Raw genomic sequence first — 21,150 nt, forward strand, 5'->3', positions numbered from 1 at the left:
AACAACAGTAGTAACAAGGATAAAGATGTGGGGGCAAGAAAGGAATGGCATGTGGTTTCGGGGTAAAGAGCATGGGCTTTAGGAGACAATCCAGGGACTGAATCCCACTTTGGTCACCTGCCAAATGTGGGGCGTTAGGCCAGTCACCTACCCTCTCTGACCTTGGTTTTCTCATCTGTACCTACCTTGTAAGAATCAAACAAGATAACGCAAGGAAAGAGCCCAGCAGATACTCTGGTCATGGTAAGTGCTCAGTAAGTGCTTTTATTCTCATTACAAATGTCATGGTCTTACCATCATTTTCGTTTATGCACATTCCTTTCCAGACTCGGTCTGCAGGCAAATATTTAAAAAACATTTTCACAATCATGATGCATTACCATCCAATTTATTCTCTTAAAAAAAACAACTTACTCATCAATATTTAGCTTTTTACATTGCTACTAAGTGTTCAATGACATCATTTTAAAGAAGGGGGCTCCACAACCACCCCCTGCATTTTTGGTGGGTTTACTCTTGTGTTGTTCGTTTCCCTCCCTGTATCGTTTAACCCAAGCTCCCAGTGTGACAGGGACAGGCAGGTTCTTGCCAATCACGTACCTTTCCAGACTGCACCTGGAGCTCAAAAAGGATCTGTATCCAGGCCCTGCTGCTAACTTGCCATGGGCTGTGGACAAGTTCGTTGCCCTTCCTGGGCTCCCAGGTCCCTTTTTTATCAATGACAGGCTCTGCCCTACCTATCTCACAGAGGCACAGAAGCACAGCTCAAACATGTCTGCCATCATTGCCACTCATGAGCTAGAAACAAAGACACTCAAAGTCCTAAGTCCTCCGGGAGGCACTAGGTTGTAAAAGCTTCCTAGGAAATGCCTGTGATAGTCATGTTCTCTAACAGGGTGTAGAGAAGGCACTTAGAAATTCCTGCTTAGGGGTGGTGGGGTGATGGGGCCCATTGATCAAGTGAGCAGGGTTCAGGGCTCTCACCCCACTCATTTGTAACACTCTGCCATTGCTCGTCTTAAACCTTGGGGCCTCTTCAGAGGATTTAACTGGCACCAAGCGGAAACCATTCACTTGGCCCAACATACCCACTTTGCAGATGGGAAAACCGAGGCCCTGAGAGGTGAAGGGATGTGCTGACCAGCACCGTTCTGAATGACCCCTGAGTGAGGTGTTTGCAAAGCACCCCTGAAAGGGTGCCCTCAAGATCTGAAATGAGAAAGAACATAGTTCTTCAAGGGAGATCAAGTTTGACCTAGGAGTACATTCTGGGAAATTTGAAAAATTGCCTGTCTTCTCAAATCCTTTAAACCAGGATGCCAGTAGGAGGTTTGAACACCACTCCAAGTGGTTAGGAGGTACGTATGACAAAATGAAGGGCAAAATGAGAGGGGCTGTGTGAACAGTAACATGGTAGGAAAAGCCCAGAGCTCCCCTCACTCACCTCACTTTGCTTCAAGTCCAAGAACTGGGTCTGAGGAGCTCAGGGAGAGAGAAAAGAAATCACCCTCGCCTCCATGGTCCCCGGCAAATGCCTCTGGGAGGAAACAGTCTTCCTGCTACCTGTCAGAATGGCTGACCTCCCAGCCTGATCTCACCTAATTCAGTAGCTGGAGGGGAAGACACCACTCCCATCTCCGCTCTGCATGTCAAATGCACCAGGAGAACTGGCGCGGCTCAGAGGAATTGCTATTGATTTTCACTTGTGCGGCTGACCTAACAAAACCAATTCGTCAAGTGCCTGTCTGCCTGGCTGCTCCAGACACTCATCCTAACCACGTGCAAATAAATTGCACAAGCATCTAGGGTGATTTGTCCAGGTCCAGCTGGGCAGGGGCCCTAACTTCCCCAGATGGACGCCAGGCTAGGCTGGGTAGGATTGGGCCAGCAAATACCCCACGGCTGATCCTCTGTTGATCAGAAGTGTTCAGGGGTGAGGTGGGGTGAGGAATCAGGATGCCTGCCAGCTGCCGCCACACTATGAACCACTGCCCACCACTCCCCTGCCCTGGGAGGAGGTTTTGAGGAACTAGGCCCAAGTCCTTCAACAGGGCTTGGCAGTGACATCCCCACTTGTGTCTCCTGGTCTCTGACCCCTTGATTTTGGAGGATTTGATGGGGTGCACACACAACCAGGACACACCGAGCTCCAGTTTTGGCTGTTACTGGACAGGTGTCCTTGAGTCAGCTATGGGATGGTGATGACAACACCTATGGGGGTCTAGGACCCTAGAAAGGCCAGCGGTCAGACTAAGGGTCCCTGTTCTACTTCCTAGCTGTTGCCTGGGCTGGCACCTTTAGCTTTCAGTGCCTCACCTTCCTCACCTATACCACGGGGCTGGAAATAGTACCTACCTCCCTGGGAGGAGGTCTCAGGGACTGAACAAGAGCATGGAAAGGACTGCAGGACCTCACACCCTTATCTCTTCCTTCCACGAGCAGGGACTAGGTACTCAGAGAAAGGAGTGATGTGCTCAGTACCCCAAGGCAAAGCCTGGCAACATCAGGAGGGGTTACAACGAGATGCAAGCACAAAAGGCTGATGAGAAGAGCGGGTGATCGTCCGGCTCTCTTGCTCTCCTGATGGTGGCTGTCACTGAAGAATGGGATACAGGGGGAGTGGGCCATGGGCACATCATGGATCATTGCTTGAAAGGGTCAAAAACTTTATTTGCAGGCCTTTTTTGTTTTGGTTTTTAAAATTTACAGGTTTCCTGCCATCCAGGGTAAAAGAGAAGTGGTGTCTTGCTGTACGAGGTTTGTGGGGCTTGCCTTGGGGCTCTGTCCCCATCCGTTTTGCCTGCTCGCTGGCCCCAGGGGTTCTTCCACTGTGGGATAAGGCACTGTGTGTTCTGCAAGAAGGCGCTCACGGCTGGCTGGTGGACGACGAGGCGGCCTTCTCAGGGGCTGCAAAGCTGAGGCTGTTGAGGGGTGGAGTTGAACTTGGGGCCCTGGCAGGAGGCCAATTAGTGAGACCCGAGGCTTCAGTTACTCAGCCCAGCAGGTCTGGTGCCATTGCCCCCCAGCTGGCTCTGCCATGGCGGCCTCAGGATGGAATCATGCCTTTGCTTCTTTTGCGGTCAGCCATGGTTCTCCGGTTGTGGTTGGCTCGTGTTGCCTTGTTGGCTTCCTTCTTCCTGCGTTCCTGGGTTGTCTCACGGCTCTGCCCGTGGCCTCGGGGGCTGCCGGCCACTGCCGTCGAGCTGTCATGCCGGTACCTGAGGGAGGAATGACCCACCGCAGGAGATGGGAGGAGCCTTTCTCGGAGGTCCCTGGGAGAGGACACACAGCTTGGGCCAGGAAACCCATGTCCCAGCTTCCAGTGGGAGAAGAAATGGAGCCCAGCATGGGCAGGGCTATGGGGGTTTTGGCCGGTCCTGTGTCTAGTGAATTCTCTTCTCTGAGCCTTGCCTCTGGATGGGTTCCTGGTGAAGCTGAGGGAAGGTACCCGCTGTGGGCTGACCACAGCCCACAATAAGGAGAGGAAGGCTTAGGGATGGGGAGGGCCTGTTTCTTCCTCTGTAAAATGAGGATAATGAAATAGTGGCTACTTCATATGCCTGTTGTGAGGATTAAATTAATACATGTAAAGCACTCAGGGTTTATGTGTGGGCTTCCTAGGTGGTTGGCTGAGCCCTCCCTGGATAGCTCCCTCTCACCAGAAACAGCTTTTTAAAATGCTTACCCCTTCCTGGCGAGGAATGCCATGCGCCTAGCTTCTGCTTTCTCCCGCAGCAGTGCTGGGTCCTGCACGAAATGGTCAGGCTGTAGAGGGGAAGGGAGAAAAAAATCTAGAGTCACGAGCCTGTCTATCCCCCAAGGCTGTGGCAAGGCGGCGCCTGACTGAATCTTGTTGATACCTCCATGCCAGGAGTGGGGGAAAGCCAGGCTGTGGCAGGGTGATGTCCTAGAAGGAGACACCCTTGCTTGGTCCAAGGTTTTCCATTCCAAGTCTCTCTCCTCTGTCCCTCCCACCTCTTTTGTGATGGGGAGGCAGCTAAAGGGACTGAGGCTTTCCCACACAGGCATGATGGGATAGGTGGACCATAGTTGGAGCATGGATAACAACCGGGGGTCTGGCCAGGATGGCCACCATGAGAGACCACATAGAGCCTTGAAAGCTGCCCCTGGGAGCTGACTTGTCCTCACTCTAACACCACTACCAACATGCTATGGGAGTGCCCACTCTTTTTTTTTTTAATTTTAAGGTTTTATTTATTTACTGGAGGAGGAGAGGCAGAGAGAGAGAGAGAGAGAGAGAGAAAAGGTAGTGGGAGAGAAGAATCCTAAGCAGACTCTGCACCATTAATACAGAGCCTGATGTGGGTCTTGAACTCAAAAACCGTGAGATCATGACCTGAGCCGAGATCAAGGGTCGGATGCTTAACTGGCAAAGCCACCCAGGTGCCCTGAGGAAGAACCCACTCTCGACTGTGCTTTTGTTTTTTTGTTTTTTTTTGTTTTTGTTTGTTTTGGCCAACAAAAAAGGAGCCTGAACTAGCAGCAGGAAAAACTGTGACCTAAGAACCATAGATAGCTTTTGCTGGCCTGTACTGTTAAAACACACACACACACACACACACACACACACACACACACACACACACACAGAGAAGTACAACTGATAACATTTGACAACTGGAAGATTATACATAGAAATCTAGGCTGACCTCCTGCCTGGGAAGGGAAAGCCCTGGAAGCTCTGGGCCTACATGTATGCTGAGGAGCCCCTCGGGCAGGGTGTATGTGTGCTTCTGCTCCACTAGTCAGTCTCCATCAGGCCCTACTACTCATTTACGCTGGTAACCTGGCCTGGACACATCTGAATTTGTCACCCTGATGGGAGGGCACGAGGGGATGCAGGGGGTCCCAGGGTGCCACTAGGGTTCAAGCTGAGCAATCCACCCTTAACTGTTTTATATGTTGAGGTTCTAGTTAAGATTTCATTTGAAGAAAAAGTTCAGCTGCTAAAAAATAGAATTTCAAACTCACCAGCCCAAATGACCACCAAGGGCCCTGGGGCTTTAACATCTCTGTGAATTTAAGAACTGCCATCCTGAGCATGGTGGCCAAGTACTGCCTGGCTCTCTCTCTCGGTCCCCAGGCTCCTGGGCCTCATGAATCCAGTGGCCCCTAATCCATCCCCTGAGCCCCCACTGGGTATGGAGGTGAGTTCTAAGCGAGCAACTCTCCACGCAGGCATCTCGGGCTTGAAGGAACCCCTCTTCTGAGCAGTGACGATGGGGCTGCCTCAAAGCCAGATGCAGGCAAGCAGGGGCCCGTGCTCCCAATTTGCCCTTCAGAACTGCACCCTCCCCTTCATCTGCCACCTGCCTACGAGGTACCTTGGGAGCCTCAGCCTCAGCCTCCTCCTCCTCCTCTTCCTCGTCCTCTTCCTGCCCTTCCCCGGGCACTTTGGTTCTTAGCACCTGAGGGATGGTGAAGGGCCTGAGGGTTTAGAGAGAAAGTGAGATCAAAGATTAGATTAAACCTGGAGAGGGAGCTTCAGGGAGGAGGGAATCAGGCTGGGTGAGAGGGAGCTGTCAGGATGGGGAAGGGCTCAGGCAGCTGGAAAAAAAACAAAGTGCCTTTCAAGCCAGCTCTGCTCTAGCCCCCGGACCCTCTAGGGGTACCAGAGTCTGATATGGGGGCTTAGCCAGAGTGGGGCAGCTCTACTTTTCTCTGCACTGGGAAATCTCTGTAAGGTTCCACTGGGGAGAATTTTCTGCAGTTAAAGAGAACAATGTAAAATGACAGCCTGAAACCAAATCAATGCTGTCCCACTCGGGATGGGTTGGACCAACTGGCCAAGGGGGTGGCCTGGGGTGGAGGGAGCACTGGACCGGGAGTCAAGAGACCTCGGTTTGGGCCCTGGCTCTACCACTGACTTGCTCACGTGATCAGGGCCTTGGTCTCCCCAGCTGTATACACAAGAGGCTCTGGGACTGTCGCTGTGCCCCTGGAATTCTGCCCTCTGTCCACCCTGCAGCCTCACCTGCGGCTGATGAGCTCATCATCTGAGTCGGCATCGTTGGCGCCCACCTGATTGCCATCATACGTGTCATCATACTCATCCTCATAGTCGTCCCCGCGATAGGGCAGGCCCTCACCTGGCTGCAGCGGCACCTGCAACAGCAGCAGCATGGGGCAGAGGGGCCCGGGGCTGGCTGGCTTCCCCCACCCGGCAAAGGGCCGGCAGCCTGGGGCCACCTACCTCCTCCACCACCACGCTGTACTGCTCGTAGCGCTGCCGCTGTGCCACCACGTCCCGTTTGTCATTCAGCAGGCTCCGCGTGTTCTCCTCCTTCCTAGAGTTGTGAGGGGACAGCGCAGAAAACCATCAGGCTTTGGAGGCTGCAAGTGCCAGGGCCCAAAGTACCAAGGGCTCAGGCTGGCACAAACTGTGACAAATGGTATCAAACACTGGCAGGGGCACCCACTGGGGTGCCCATGTGACCAGGTCCAGCCACTTTGGAAGGCACTCCAAAACAGCTGTTGCAATGTAAAATGTGCCCACCCTTTGGCCAGGAAATTCCTCTTTGAGGCGCCCACCGGGGGGAAACACTGGCCATGAGCATTAAGAGCTCTGATCGGAATTTTCTTCCCAGTGTTGTTTGTAACAACGAAAAATGGAAAACAACTAGTGTTCATCACAAGTGAAATAGCCAAATAATGCGCCACATCTTTATTACAGAACGCCAGGCGGCAGTGATCGAGAATGACATTCATCTGTTTGTGCTGATGCAGAGAGAATTCTAAGACCTACTCAAGAGGAAAAAAACCAAGCTGCAGAAAAATGTATATGGTATGAGTCCATTTGTATAAAAGACAGAAAGCAAACCAAACTAGCTGTTCCTATGAGCACATATGATTTACATACATCAATGCACAGAGAGGACTAGTTAAGTCCCCCACCAAATGACAATGGTTACTCCTAGGTGGGGCCTGCTATTATTTGAACCTTTTAGAAAACAAAAATTTAAGAAAGGGAAAGGCCAGGGGCACTTGGGTGGCTTAGTCATTTAAGTGTCTGACTTTAGCTCAGGTCGTGATCTCACGGTTCGTGAGTCGAGCCACATATCTGGTTCTCTGCTGTCAGCACAGAATCTGCTTGGGATCCTCTGTCCCCCTTTCTCACTGCCTCTCCCCCACTTATTCTCTCTCTCAAAAAACAAATAAACTTAAAACAGAACAAAAAAAGAAAGAGAAAGGCCATATGTGGCCTTCTTACTGAGTTCAAGGGAGCCACAGGGGACTTCTGGGGTGTGAGGGGCAAGCGGGGTCCTGCCCCCTTCCTCCTACCCCTGCTTCCTCACGGTGACCTTCTATCTTATACAGTTCAATCTTCCATGTCAAATTGCATTGGAAGAAGCAGCCCAAAAGTTCAACCGCTGTGATAGCACAGGTGAGGAACCTCGGGTGCCGTGGAGGGAAGAAGGGATGTGCCTGGGATCAGTGAACTGTAGCACAGCCTCAGTGGGGACTCAGGGCTCTTGACTGTGGCTTCGCAAATCTGTAGAAAAACCTGGCTTGTCAGACACATGGGCCTGTGGAATGTAGTTTCTAGCCCTGCAGGAGAAAATCAATATGAGATGCCAGGCAAGAAAATCCAGCTTAGCTGTGAAATCAGTTTTCTGGAATGTATCAAAGGTAGGGGGGGAAAAAAGAAGAAGAAGAAGAAGAAAAAGAAGAGATACAAAGTCATACACAGCTCCGTTAAAATCTTCTATTAACTGGCTTTTGGTGCAGGGAGGGACAAGGGCCTGAGTCTCTCAGGCTGTCTGCCTGGGAGCCTGGGGCAGGTAAGGTTTTGGCTGCCTTGAGTAGCTTTTACTAAAGGGCCTACTACATGCCAGGGAGGGTACTGAGGCTGAGCTGGGGACAGACTGAAAAAAGAGGAAGATCTGGGTCTGTCCTCATGGAACTCACAGTCCGGTGAGGGTCACAGGCAAATGGCAGCTGACACAAAATGTACCGAATGGACGCAAGCCTGCCCTGGAACCCGGACCCTCCTCGTTTAGGGGCTCTGGCTGGTGGGGGTAAGGGGGAGGAGAAGACGAAATGGAGGCTCTGTGAGGTGGGGGGCATTTGATCTAGACCAGAGAAGATTCTTAGCCCACAGGGAAAGTCTGTATCACACCAGGAAAGGGGGCCTATGCCTGTGGCCTTGGCTCCTACCTGGCTCTTTTCACCAGGCTGGAGGCTGGAGAGGAAAGAGACAGAGAGGAAGTGAAGGGGGTCTGGGCAGTTGGTGCCACTGGAAGGAACACATCTACTCATTCCACATACATTGCCTGAGGGCCTACCAGGTGCCAGGGCCTGTGCTGAGCCAGGTGTCCAAGGATGAATGAGAGGTGTCACTGTCCTTTCTGCCACATCCCACAGCCCCTGGTCCATCCAGTTCCCGGTTCTTGTGTGGAAGGTCCCACTATGGGCCTCTGGTTATGTGGCCCCCTGGCAGGGCCAGAGAAGCCTTGCAAACTCCACTCACCCAGGGTCCTGGGAGAGGACAGAGGCAGGGCCAGTGGAGCCTGGTGCTCTGGGCAGCCCCATTCAGGGAGGTGCAGCTTTGGCCCCATGACCTCCCCTTTGGAGCCAGGAAGGAAAAGAAAAGTGAGGCTCAAATCCAGCCAGGAAAAGATTCATCGGAGGCCTGAACTTCAGTCAAGTCTGGAAACACAGGCAACAGTCGCTCCAGAGATTTCTTCGGAGCAGGTGCTTCCTCAGGGATCCCAGGGGACATGTGGGCTCCCCTGAAGCTGAGGGGAGCCCACTTCCCTCCTCACTTCTTCCAGCCTATCCTTCAAGGCCCAACTCAAACTGGCCCTTAGCGGGGTGACTCCCACCTTTGAACTTCTAAAGGAACTGTAGAGCCAATAAATCCTTCCTTTTCAAGGTAAGGAAACGAACCCAAGAGGCAGAGCAACTTTCCCAAGGTCACACAGCTTCTGTCAGCAGAGCCAGGCTAGAACACAGGTCTACTGACTCAAGTCTACTGGGTACTTCTTGAGCTGTGTGATCATAAGCAAGCTCCTTACCCTTGCTGAGTCTTTTTTTTTTTTTTTTTAAGTTTATTTACTCATTTCGAGAGAGACAGAGAGAGTGAGCAGGGGAGGGGCAGAGAGAGTAGGAGAAAGAATCCCAAGCAGGCTCCGTACTGTCAGTGCTCGAACTCACGAAACACAAGACCATGACTTGAGCCGAAACCAGAGTCAGACGCTTAACTGACTGAGCCACCTGGGCACCCCTCCTTGCCAAGTCTTGATTCTGCATCCCAGGGATGAAATTGGATAATGACTAGAAGTGAACTTGGCAAATGCTGGGCTCAACAAAACGAATCCTATTTCTTTTTACTGCAGGACTTGTCAGAGCCTTTAATGTGCTAATGTGCTCTGTGACTCACCAAGTAGCAAAGTATACAGACTTTTTTGGCCATAGAGCCTGTTTTGAGGGAGAACACTCATAATCTTCCAGGGTACCACTGTTCAGTCCAAAGGATTTATGGGACCCCACCTTATACACACTGCCTCCTTCATTTTCCTATGATATACCTGCAGCACATGTGCTCGGCCTCTACCCAACAGCCATCCCCTACCTCACCCCCATTCCTAATATACCCTCACATTTGGTTCAGGTCTTTCCACCTTTCCCCCTTCTCCTGGAGCTCTGGACCTCAGCCCTGTGACCCAGCTGCCCACTGAGATATGAGTGGAGTCTGGAGACTTCCAGGAAAGGCCTCCTAGTCTCTAAGAGAAATACAGGAAGACCTGGTCCAGACTTCCTCTTGGCACTGTCATTTCTGGAGGTCATAGATGAAGTAGCTGTGGCCACCCATTGGTTCTGAAGGAACTAGCTCCCAGAGATGGAAAAGATGTATCCTTGATGATGAGATTATATCACAGGTTAACCAAGCCTAGATGGACCCACCTTGCAACTACTTTTCCTGCAAGGGAAAGATTTCTCTATTACTTGAGCCACTGAGTGCATCCTATTTGATTTAACCACATACACACATTTTAACTCAAGTGTGACCTTGTGCTATTTTTCTCATGTGCCCGTTGACTGCCCTGTCCAGATTAGGACAAGTGTCGCTATGGAGGCCCTTGTATGCCCCACCCTGGCACCTCTCCCACTCCGTCTCTACTTGTTTAATGGTCTAAATCTTTCCCACAGTCTCTGCGCTGTTTGAGAGCGAGGCCCGGGTACCCTGCTCACCTTGTCTCCCTGGTGTCTAGCACAGGATCTGGCATTAGTACATCACTTAATAAATATTTGCTGAATGAATAAGTAAATAATGAACACATGAATGGAGGCTTTGCCTCTTTGCAATCCCCAGCCCCTGGGCTACCCAGCACAAGGAGTTCAGTAAACATTTGCCTCCCAGTCTTTCCGCCCGGCAGCTCGGAGTGCTCTACGAGCAGGGCACAGCCCTCCTCATCTGCCTCTTTCTCCACGGCAGAAGCTGCAGAGGGTCATTCAGACCTGGAACAGTGGCCATGGAGGCAGGATAACATCTCTAGTCTGGGATCTGGGGATGTTGCAATGTGTGTGACTCAGCAGTTTACAAATGCTTCCTGTCCAGCCAGCCAGATGGCTTAACAGCTCCCTGCGCCCGCTCCCCAAAGCCCTCAGCCAGTCAAGCTTCCAGCACGGGGCCCTCACTGAAGCAGCAGCCTGTAATTCTGCCACTGGGGCTCCTAGTGCAAGAATGGGGCAGGTCCCCCTTCGCCCCTCTCTGAACCTTGCTGTCTCCATATATGTGATGGGGGAGAGGGTAGGCTGTACTTGTCCAGCGGTCCCTGGATTTCTGGATTTCATGAACTAGTACAATTTAGTAGACCTCTGGGGGCTAGCACAGTGTTGTCAATGTCTCATTTTGCCATTTGTCTTGAACTGTCATCACTACTAACTCTTGGTCCCTCCAGCGGGCCTCCGTTCCAAAGCCAGGTGATCTTTCCAAAACACGTTGGCTCCTGGGACCCTCATCATGCTCCCTGCGACCTCGGGGCCATTGCCCCTGTTTTTCACTCTGCCTGGAAAGTTTCTCCTTCCCCGCTCTTTACAGAATTGGCCCTTTGAGCTTTCCTCAAGCTTCTACTCTTGGTCCCATATCATTTCCTCAGAGGAGTCTCCCAGCCTGGATGGAACCCTCTACTAGAGGCTCGGAAGTCTGCACGCCTTCACCTTATAGCGCCTGTTATATCTGCAATTTTACTTTGCTTCTTTGACAAAGTGATTAGTGCACACTCCACAGGGGCAGGGGCCATGTCTGTTTCCCTGCCCGCTACACCTCCAGCACCCGATAAATCCAGGGCCAAGTATGCCATGAGCACCAGGCAAATATTTGTTGAAAGAATGAATAAATCATAAGTGGACTTTTCAATGCCAAAAGGACATAAACTAAAAGTAAGTAGAAAGACCTTAAAATGGAGTAAGTTCACCTTCTGAAAAGCTAAGTACAAGTCCTTTGTTTTCTCATTTTGTCACAGGATGGAGAAAATCAGGTCGAGGAGCATCTTCTGGGAAGTACTGCTTGGCTCTGTCACCCAGAGATTCGACGATTGACACATCCAAAGTTGTAGGAAGGGAAGAGGGGGACAGTTTAGGTCCCTCTGGGCTTTTGCTATCAACAAGGGGATTAATTTAAAAAACACCCTGTCAGAGTCAGAGCCTAATGTATAAGCATAAGAGAAGCCGCCCCTGCCTGCTGGGAGCACACAGGTCCTGGACTGCTGGGGGGGTGGGGGGACCCTGAGCCGAAACTCAAGCCAGTTCTGTAAACATGGAGCCCTTAGTTTCTCTGGATTTTCTCACTGCACTTACAGACTTGGGGTGCCTGGCACCCTGCAGCCCACTGTACTCACCTCCTGCCTTTGTGCACCCGGCTCAGGTCCACTGTATCTCTGCTGAACACATCAAACTCGTCATTCTGGAAGATGTTGTGACGAGATGTGAGCAGGGGTGTCGGGTCTGGTTTCAACTGTCTGCGGGGTAACAGAGAAATCAATTCGAGGGAGAACAGTCAGCTGATGTCTACCTGTGCTCTCTTGACCCATACCATGTTACATCCATCAGATTCTCCACTCCCCTTCCACGGCCACATGATACACAATCTAAAAATCCTGCCCTGTGGCCCCTACATGGGTATGCAGCCATGCCTCACAAAGATCCCCCTAAGTCCCACGTGCCATTCAGAGATCTTCTCAGAAGTTCCCTCCCTCACTGAACACTCACACAGTTCTGTAACATAGGTAGCTAAAATGATTCGACCTCTCTGGGCCTCGGTGCCCTCCTCTGTAAAAAGGGCACAAAGTGGCTAAGGTACTTGTTCAAAGGCTCGAACTTCATTCATTCGATAAACATCATCTTCTGCGGAGGAAACACCCATTTGTGCACTCATTCCTGCTGCCCCACAGGCCTTCAGAGGAACAGTGGGTCAAACTCAGAAAGGGAAGGTGTGAAGAAAGTGAGAAGCTCTGGCTGTCCTCCCTCAGGAATCTGCTGGAAAGGTGACAATGTCAGGGGCAAGCCAGAGACTTCGGAGCTCTGAGAGGCTGAGCAAACCCTTTGTCATATCCTGTGCTTCTGACGGGTCCTCTAGCAAGGAGCTGCTGCGATGTCCAGCTGTGCACGCTCTCCACCCTGCAGGGGGCATCTGAGAACCACCCGGAGGGCCCTAAGTTTTGCTGTTTTCCCAAGGAGGCCATTCAGTTACACGGCTGGGGAACACTGCTATAGTGAAGAGAGAGGAGGCCGAGTTCTGGCCCCCGAGCGGGAAGCAGAGAAGCTAAGAAGGGGCCCTGACGAGGCCCCCGGAACACCTGTAGCTGGGGCCCTGAGACAGCCTGGGTGCCGTGAGACCCCTCCCACCTATGTCTCCCACCTGTCTAGGCTGCGGTCCAGTTGACTGAGGGCAGGGGCCAGCTGCTCCTCCAGGATGTTGTTGATCACCTGCTCCGGGCTGTAGCTGCAGTGCTCCAGGCAGGCCAGGATGAAGCCCTCCCCGAGATCTGGCAACAGGTCCTTCACCTGGGAGATGAGCGAGTCCAGCTCCACGCCACACACAGGAGGGCCCAAGGGAGCAGCCGCCCCCATGCACTGTGGAGAGAGCTAGAGTGAAGGAGGGAAAAGGCAGGCCAAGTGGGCGAGAGGGCAACAGGCCTCCAACAGCACAGGACCTGGAATCAGCGGACCTGGTATGAGTTCTGGCCCTGCCACTCCTGGGCCAAGATCTCAGCCAAGTGACCCAGGTCTCTTGAGTCTCCAATTCCTGAAGCCCTGTGAAGAGGGGAGGCTCTATGACTTAGTGGTTGAGCTACTTCTGGCTGTGTGATTTGAGGCAGGGCACTTCCCCTTTCCAAACCCCCAGCTTCTTCCATGTAAAATGCACGTACTGCCTTCTACCTCATGCTGTTTCAGACGGTTCAAAGAGACTAATGAGGAGCACAGTGCCTGGAGAAGGCGAGGCACTCCACAAATGGTCATAACTTCAACTAATCCTTTCCCAACTCTAACAGGTTAATGGCTGACATTGGAGAGAAACAGCAACCAACAGCCCTGGACTGTGTGGAGATGCTCCCCTTTGATTATATTCTTCTTAATAAGGGAGTTCAGTTCATATCCTGCTTGATGTGGCTTAAATCTGTTAGAGTTTTCATTTAAGGAAATCCCCAAATCAAAAAACAACAATAAAAATCAACCGTGTCTCAGAGAAGAAGCCACATGGGGAAGAAGGTGGGAAGAGTGGAGGGGATTGTCATTTTCCAAGGCCCTATGACAACCACAGGGCCTGAGTCTAACACAGGAAGGAGAGCAGCGTCTGTCGACAGCTAGAGGGCCAGCTGGGCTTGCGGCACTCCACCCAACAGCTCTGGGAATCCCAACAACCTCGTGGAGGTAGGGATAGCGACTATCCCCACCTTATACATGGGGAACAGAGGCCAGATGTGAGTGATGTGCTTCCAGCCACAGAGCTGGGAGTGGCATAACCAGGGTCCAACCCCAGAGACTGTATGGTCTTAATCCCTATGTCACGCTGCCTCCCAACATGCAGGGAAGAGTCCTGGGCTCAGGGGCAATCTGTATGGCCACAGACTTGGCGAGTTCTGGAAGAAGCTGGAACACCAGAAGCTTCCACACTTGCTCAGTAGAGCCCTGCAGTCCCATGGCGGGTGTCCAGGCTGGCCAGGCAGTGAGGGAGACCAGGCGTTGCTCTCCACTGCATCCAAAGCGGCTATGCGGTCATCTGTTTAGAGGAGAGCTCTGGGAAGGATTTCACGTGGAAAAAAGCTCCATCACTTCACTTTATAGAGGAGAAACGGGGGGTTTTGGCAGCTGCAGGGACTTGCAGGACTCTCTAAAGGCAGCAGGGAGCTGACCCGCAGCTCAGGGCTGTCAATTCCAAAAGAAACCTTTTTCTCAGAGAGCAGAAACAAAGAAGGGACAGGTTTCCCGGAAGGGGGAGGGGAAACAGGAAAACGTCGCTCCAGACACACACCTCCTCTTCCTCTGAGTTTTCCAGATGTGAGGATGGTCCACTGGCTGGTTCCACCATCGCAATGACCCCATTGGGGTTCTCAGCCACCGGTGGGTCTTTAGCATCTGTGGCTTTCTGTCGGTCCACCCCTTCCCACGCACTCTCGACTGCCTGGAGGATGTAGGCAGTCCGAGTCTCGTCCCTGTGACACATGTTAAGGTGTCTCTCTCTCAGGTGCCAGAGCCTTTTCTGCCTCTCTAGCTCTAAGGCAGCATAATTTCTCAATCCTGTCCCAGCATCTGACCCTTTGACTTGTGTCAGGGGCTATCTGGGTTGTCTACCCAGTGGGCATCACAGGTACCAGGGCTGCTTGAGGAAAGAGGCCAGATCATGGCCACACTGGCCTTGAAACCTAGTATCTGCCACTCAGCAGAAAGCAGCTCTGGATGAAGACAAGGCCACGGGCATCCTAGGACATGATAACTGGAGGAGCCAGCAGCAACTTCTATGCACTGACCCCCAGGAGGAGGACCTGATGGAGTCACTGCTAACAGGGCTTCCTGACCCCTTGCTGAGGGCTTGCAGAGGGCCCATAGGGTATCCCTGAGGCAAGACTAGCCCAGCCTCCAAAATGGCCCACAGGTTCTCCTCCCTGTCCTTCCTCCCTCTCTACCACCCTGGGCACTGCCAAGCCAGATATCTGGGAGTTGTCCTAGGCTCCCCTCTCTACTTCTAATCTAACTCCCCACTGGCCATCCCTGGATGCCAGCAACAGAATCCTCACCAGCCCCTGGGGCTCCCAGAAGTCTTAAGCCTGTCTGTTCTCCTCCCTGTGCCAGACAGAGCTTCTCCAAAGTTTAAAACTGACCCTGTCACTCCGTTTCACACTCTTCCATGACACCCCGGTGCTTGTAGGACAGAGTCCCAACTTTCAGTGAGTCATCCCAAAGGCGTGCAGGTCTGCTCACCCCCAGCTCATCTACCATGCCGTAGCCTCCTCCCCCAGTCCCCAGGCCCCCAGCCCCACCCTGAGAGCTACACAAAATGTCTGTGGGCTCCTCAGATGGGCCTCTCTGTCCTCCATCCATTGGGAACACTTAGCTCTGGCCTTGGCCACCTCCAATTTCTTCTGCTGGTCTCGGCTTGGACATCACCTCCGTCTCACAGCCTTACCCTGAGCTTGCAGGGTTAGGTGCCTTCCTTGTCTTTCCTAAGCCTCTGAATTTTTCCCATATGACACTTTAACTGCTTGTTTACTTGTCTGTCTCCTCTCCTGCAATGAGGTCTGTGAGAGTGGGGCTGAGTCCATGTTTGTCACATGGGCCCGGACACTCAGTAAACAGTTAGAGAATGCAGGATGCTATCCCACCCAGCTCTGAGGATTGGAGTAGTCATCTCCTCCAGAAACAGGGGCTGGGGCTTTGGCGGGCTTCTGGGGAAAGCTGGCTGACCCGTGTGTTCTGGGAATAAACCTCCCTCTGCTCCGGGTCCTCGCAGCCCAACTCCCACCTGGCCGGGCCAGGTCCTGTGCCAGTGGCTGTGGAAGGATACAAGACTGCTGAGGCCTGCTGTAGCAAGCTGACATCATCGGCCACAGGGAAGAGTGTGTCGTAGTCCCGGAGGAACCTGCCGAGCAGAGAGCAGACGAAAGGGACAGGGCTGGGGCAAACCGGTCTGCTGCCCAACCACAAATCCCAGAACCTTAGACCATGATGAGCATATGGTAGAGGCTCTAGGATGTAAGGCCTTGTGGGGACTGGTCCCAGCTCAGCCACACTCACCTCTTCTCCTGCAGCAAGGAGCTGAAGATCTGAAGGAACTCTTCGATGAAGCCCTGAATGTTGTCACAGCTGGAACAGGACGTCAGGGAGGATGAGCTCACTCGATACGAATGATCTGTAGCTCCCCTCCCTGCTGCCCGCCCTGCTCCCCTGCGAGGCCTCAGACCAGCTGGATGAAAGAGGCATTTGTCTCTTTTCCCCATCACTGTTCAGCAACCCCGGAGCAGGGAAGGGGGCAGATGACATGAGGGAAATACCTCTGCTGGGCTTGGGGAGGGTTCTTCCACCCGGGCAGCTGCTCCCCAGGGCTCACCTATTTTCCAGGACGGGGAGGAGGCAGATCTGGTTCATGAGGATGTGAAAAATCTCCAGTAGCTTCTTCCTGGAATGGGACAGTCTCTGCCACAGGTCACCTAGCAGCCTTTGAAGGCCCATGAAAGAGAAAAAAAAAAAAAACAGAGATTTGGGAGATTAAAAGGCCTAGAGGGATTCTCAACAGCTGCAGGTTTCCCTCCCCACAGCTGAGAAAGCCTCACAAGTCACTGTGGACAGCAACTGGCAAAGGGTTACAGGCCCTGAGAGGCGAGCTGATTCCAGGGCCGCTTCTGAGTTTAAACAGTGGGTGGGAAACCAGTAGGTCAGTTACCAAGAGCTTGGAGCATCAGCTGAGAGGAAAGGTTAGGACGCAGGGGGCAGGAGGCCACTAGGTAGGGACACTGAAGCTAGAGTTGCACAGTCCATGGTGCCACCTCGTTTGTCTTAGAGATGGAGATGTTAAAGCCCAGGAAAGGCAGGGCCTCTATCTCCCATGACAGTGTGCTTAGTTTTGGCCCCGGCTCACTTGCTGTCTTCAAGCCTCCTCTTCTTGATTGCAGACTCTAGTTCGGGAATTGCAGTTTCATAGAAGGAAGCTAGTCTGTGGAGGCACACATGGGGGAAAAGGCAAGATTAGTTCATAAATACCACACTTCATCAGAAAATCAAAGCAAACCACAGGAAGCGGGAAGGCCCATTTCTCACTTCCAGGCTGTCACCACAACAGTTTTCTCCCAGAACCACCCTGGCTCTTCCCTAAGCCCAGACTGGCCCTCTGTGGATGGTCCCAGAAAAGCCTTGAGAAGTGACCCGTAGCTATATCCACCTTTCACTGGGAAACCAAGGCCCAGGTAGGCTCATTCTAACAGAGCAATGAGCTACTGAGGTTTGAGAAACCAATACAAGGCCACTCTGTGTTTGCTCCAATCTGTCAGTAGCTTCCTACCTCCTATGACATGAAACTGTGGCTCCTCTCTCTGGTACATCCATAGCCAGCACAGACTAGCTAACCTTGCTTCTCACCTCAGCAACCTCACAGTGACCCCCCGCCCTTCCCAACTCAAATTCAAACTCTTCAGCCAGTGACAGATTTCCAGATCATGCTCACTCACGTGACTTCTCCTTCCTGGAATTAGGCGCACAGCTTCAGAATTATGTTACCCTTACAACTTAAAACACAGCTGCCTCTCTTTTGTGGTCTAGTTCTTCCTCTGAACGTCTTAAGCTTCCCAAAGCCAGAACAGTAGCCTTAGTGTCTAAGATGATGCTGAATTTGTAGCGGGTAATCTATAAACATTTAACTACTGACTGGCTGGATTCTGGCAACTTCTATGTTAGTGTAGTCCTGTGTGCAGCAGAGGGTAACTAGGCCCAAAGAGACAGGCTTTACTAGGCCCACAGCATGGCACCCAGAAAAAGAGAGGGCAATTTGGCCCAAACAGATTCAGGTGTTGCCAGGATACATCGCTGGTGGGAAGGTAAATTGGAACTACCCCTATGGAGGGCGATTTGGTGAGATCTATAAAAATTAAAAATGCACAAACCATCTGTTCTTGTGATTCTACTTCCAGGAAAGTATTCCTCAAATATACTTACAAAGGTACAAAATGATGTATGCGCAGTTATTCTTTGTAACGTTTTTCTGTAATAGCAAACAACTGAAGAAAAATCTAAAGATCGATCTATGGGGTCTGGCATTGGTATCTAGCCATACCAAAGACTGAGGATGCTTTGTGTACTGATACATATTAAATTTAAAAAATAAACTGCAGGGCACCTGGGTGGCTCAGTTGGCTAAGTGTCTGACTTCAGCTCAGGTCATGATCTCATGGTTCATGGGCTCAAGCCTTGTGTTGGGCTCTGTTCTGACAGCTCAGAACCTGGAGCCTGCTTCGGATTTTCTGTCTCCCCCTCTCTCTGCCCTTACGCCACTCACGTCCTGTCTCTCTCAAAAATAAACAAACATAAAAATTTTTAAAAAAAAATGCAAACAGTACATATAGTACTCATAATATGTCAGCAGTTTAAAAGGCAGGGGGGGTGATATATAATGTGCATATTTACTTGTATATGTGTATCTATATGCATATCTCTGGAAAACCCCACATAAAAACCTTAACAATGGTTATGTGTGAGGAACAGAACTAAAGAAGGGGGAAAGGAAGACTTCATTGCATATGTATACATACATCATATATGTACTATTTACATGTATGTTTGTGTGTGTATATTTATACACGTTTAATACACAATGAAAAGTCTTTTTCTCCCCCTTCTCTAGTATATATGTTCATATATATGTATATATATATTTGTTGCTGTTCTTGTTGTTTTAATGTGTTTTTTAAAGTAGGCTCTGTACCTCATTATATATTTTACACCTTTCCAGTTTTGAACCATGTGACTGTATTATTCATTCATAAAATTAAGCCACAGAGAGAGATATTCTAATATACCTGAGGACTTAGAGGACGGAGGTTGTTATGAGAGGATTAGCGCAGAGTTGTGTGGTGCCCACAGCCCCTTCCAGAGAGTTGCAGGACTGAGCTTGCTGCGTTTGCTCAGCGAGCGTTCTTGGCCTCCAGCACAGTGAAAACAGGCTGGGCCAGCCCAGGGCTGTTTCTGTTTGTGGGTCAAAGGCAGTGCCACTTGCAGGCAATAGTGTTTTCCTTTCTTCCTCCTCACCCCAAGATGGGTGGAGCCACTCCCCTGCTTTCACTGACCCTTGCAGGAAAGTCAGTTCTTCCAAAAATTACCCTCCATTTCCAGAGACCCTTTCAAAAACAATTTGAGAAGATGCTTTAATAAAATGGGAAAATGCCTGTGGGGGTGCCTGGCTGGCTCAGTCGGTAGAGCATGTGACTCTTGATCATGGGGTCATGATTTTGAGCCCCATGTTGGGGGTAGAGTTTACTTAAAGAAAGAAAGAGAGAGAGAGAGAGAGAGACCAAGCAAGCAAGCAAATGCTTATGATAAGTGAAGATAAACAGGGTACAAAATCCTAAGAATATAATGATCTCTCACGGTGATTTTAATTTTCTACCTTCCAGAATTTTCCAAATTTCATATGAGCATTTGCCAGTTTATGCTACTTTAATCATGAGAAAAGATACCTTTTTCAAAAAGTGGACAGCTACAGGCTCATCCTAACCCCTTTCTTCCAGGGAGAGTGCTGATTGGTGCTTTATTCTAACATCTGGGAGGCTGATCAGTCCTCACATCTGATTTTCACGAGCTGAAAAGACCCAGGAGGGGTCAGAGAACCAGCTGCCATCTCTGGCACATGTAAGCACTAGATAAATGTTTTGTTGAATGGGCAAGTAAATGACTGAATGGACCGATGGCTGAGTGGACAGAGTTGGGCAGCTCCCAGAAGCTCCTGCGAATGGTGGGGAGAGACGCCTGGCAAAAGCAACAGCCAGAGGCCATGGAGAATAAGCCAGTCCCCACTGTTGCCAGGCAACATGCAGGTTACCAGTCCAGGCCTGTGGACCTCTTTCTCACCACACAAGGAACGGACCATTGCTCGTGGCACTAAGTGGGCAAGGAAGGTCTAGCTCCCTATACCTTTCTTTACTCATATCCTCCTGTACAACTTTCCTCATCTTGGCAGGATCGTTCTAGAACTCTTTTGGATAGAAGCTTTCAGGGGCTCCCTACTGCCTTCAGAATAAATGCCCCACTCCCTGCCGGCAAGTTCAAGGCTCCTCACGATCACTTCTACCAACTCTCTGGAGACTCCATTGTTACCAGCTCCTCTTCCTGCTGCCCCAGGCCCTGCTTCATTCCAATCCACTTCCTGGCTCTCCTTGGACCCACTCTGGGCCTTCCCACCTGTACTCTGCCTGCCTGGAATGCCCTTCCTGCTAATGTAATCTTACTCTGTCTGGAAGGTTCCTGTTCATTCTTCCAGATCTTGCTTAAGAGCCATTTTGAAACCTCTTATTTCACCAGATGGAATTTTGCCTCCCTCCTCTGTGTTCCCAGGGCACTTCATAATATGGCCACAACGGCTGGCCCCACAAATCAGCAAATCTGCCTGTTTCTTCGTGCATGCTCTAGACTAGATGCTGAAGTTCTCAGACCACTTCTTATTGTCTGTTACTCCCTTGTACCTGTCCATGACAGGAACCTTGAAACAACAGAACTGAACTAAAACTGCCCTGTTCTTGGTTGCTGGGTTTTTTTATTCCCTCCCCTGCTTAGTTCTTAGCCCAAAATGGGAATGCTTCTAAAATGCGGGCTTGGAGTGCCTGGGTAGCTCAGTCAGTTGAGCGTCCAATACTTGATCTCGATTTGGGTCATGATCTCACAGTTCATGGGTTTGAACCCTGCATTGGGCTCTGTGGTGACAGCTCAGAGACTGGAGCCTGCTTCGGAGTCTGCGTCTCCCTCTCTCTCTGCCCCTGCCCCACCTGTGCTCTGTATCTCTCTCAAAAATAAATGACATTAAAAAAAAAATAATAATAATAATAATAAAAGTTAAAAAACAATAACTAACTAAATAAATACAATGTAGGCTCCACACAAGCAGGAGCCTTCTCTGTTGTCCTCACTGCTGTACACTCAGGCTGGAAG

The 21,150-nt window shown here is 51.0% G+C and overlaps 1 protein-coding gene across 3 annotated transcripts in view; it reads right to left on the minus strand.

Moving 5' to 3' along the window:
* Positions 1 to 238: 238 nt before the first annotated feature.
* ASCC2 (activating signal cointegrator 1 complex subunit 2) overlaps positions 239 to 21,150 on the minus strand; it is a 42,159-nt gene continuing 21,247 nt past the window's right edge. For all 3 annotated transcript variants that reach the window (XM_039225780.1, XM_039225774.1, XM_039225785.1), the window contains 12 exons: positions 17,099 to 17,173; positions 16,571 to 16,678; positions 16,258 to 16,326; positions 16,028 to 16,102; positions 14,498 to 14,678; positions 12,884 to 13,098; positions 11,865 to 11,984; positions 6,215 to 6,308; positions 5,996 to 6,126; positions 5,346 to 5,448; positions 3,686 to 3,765; positions 239 to 3,218 (listed from right to left, as the gene is read on the minus strand). In XM_039225780.1, the coding sequence (XP_039081711.1) occupies positions 3,047 to 3,218; positions 3,686 to 3,765; positions 5,346 to 5,448; positions 5,996 to 6,126; positions 6,215 to 6,308; positions 11,865 to 11,984; positions 12,884 to 13,098; positions 14,498 to 14,678; positions 16,028 to 16,102; positions 16,258 to 16,326; positions 16,571 to 16,678; positions 17,099 to 17,173 (1,423 nt within the window). In that variant the 3' untranslated portion in view covers positions 239 to 3,046. The remainder of the gene's footprint in view (positions 3,219 to 3,685; positions 3,766 to 5,345; positions 5,449 to 5,995; positions 6,127 to 6,214; positions 6,309 to 11,864; positions 11,985 to 12,883; positions 13,099 to 14,497; positions 14,679 to 16,027; positions 16,103 to 16,257; positions 16,327 to 16,570; positions 16,679 to 17,098; positions 17,174 to 21,150) is intronic.

Source organism: Hyaena hyaena, unplaced genomic scaffold (genome assembly GCF_003009895.1).
Source record: "Hyaena hyaena isolate Hyena2069 unplaced genomic scaffold, ASM300989v1 scaffold_19, whole genome shotgun sequence".
NCBI classification, from domain to species: Eukaryota; Metazoa; Chordata; class Mammalia; order Carnivora; family Hyaenidae; genus Hyaena; species Hyaena hyaena.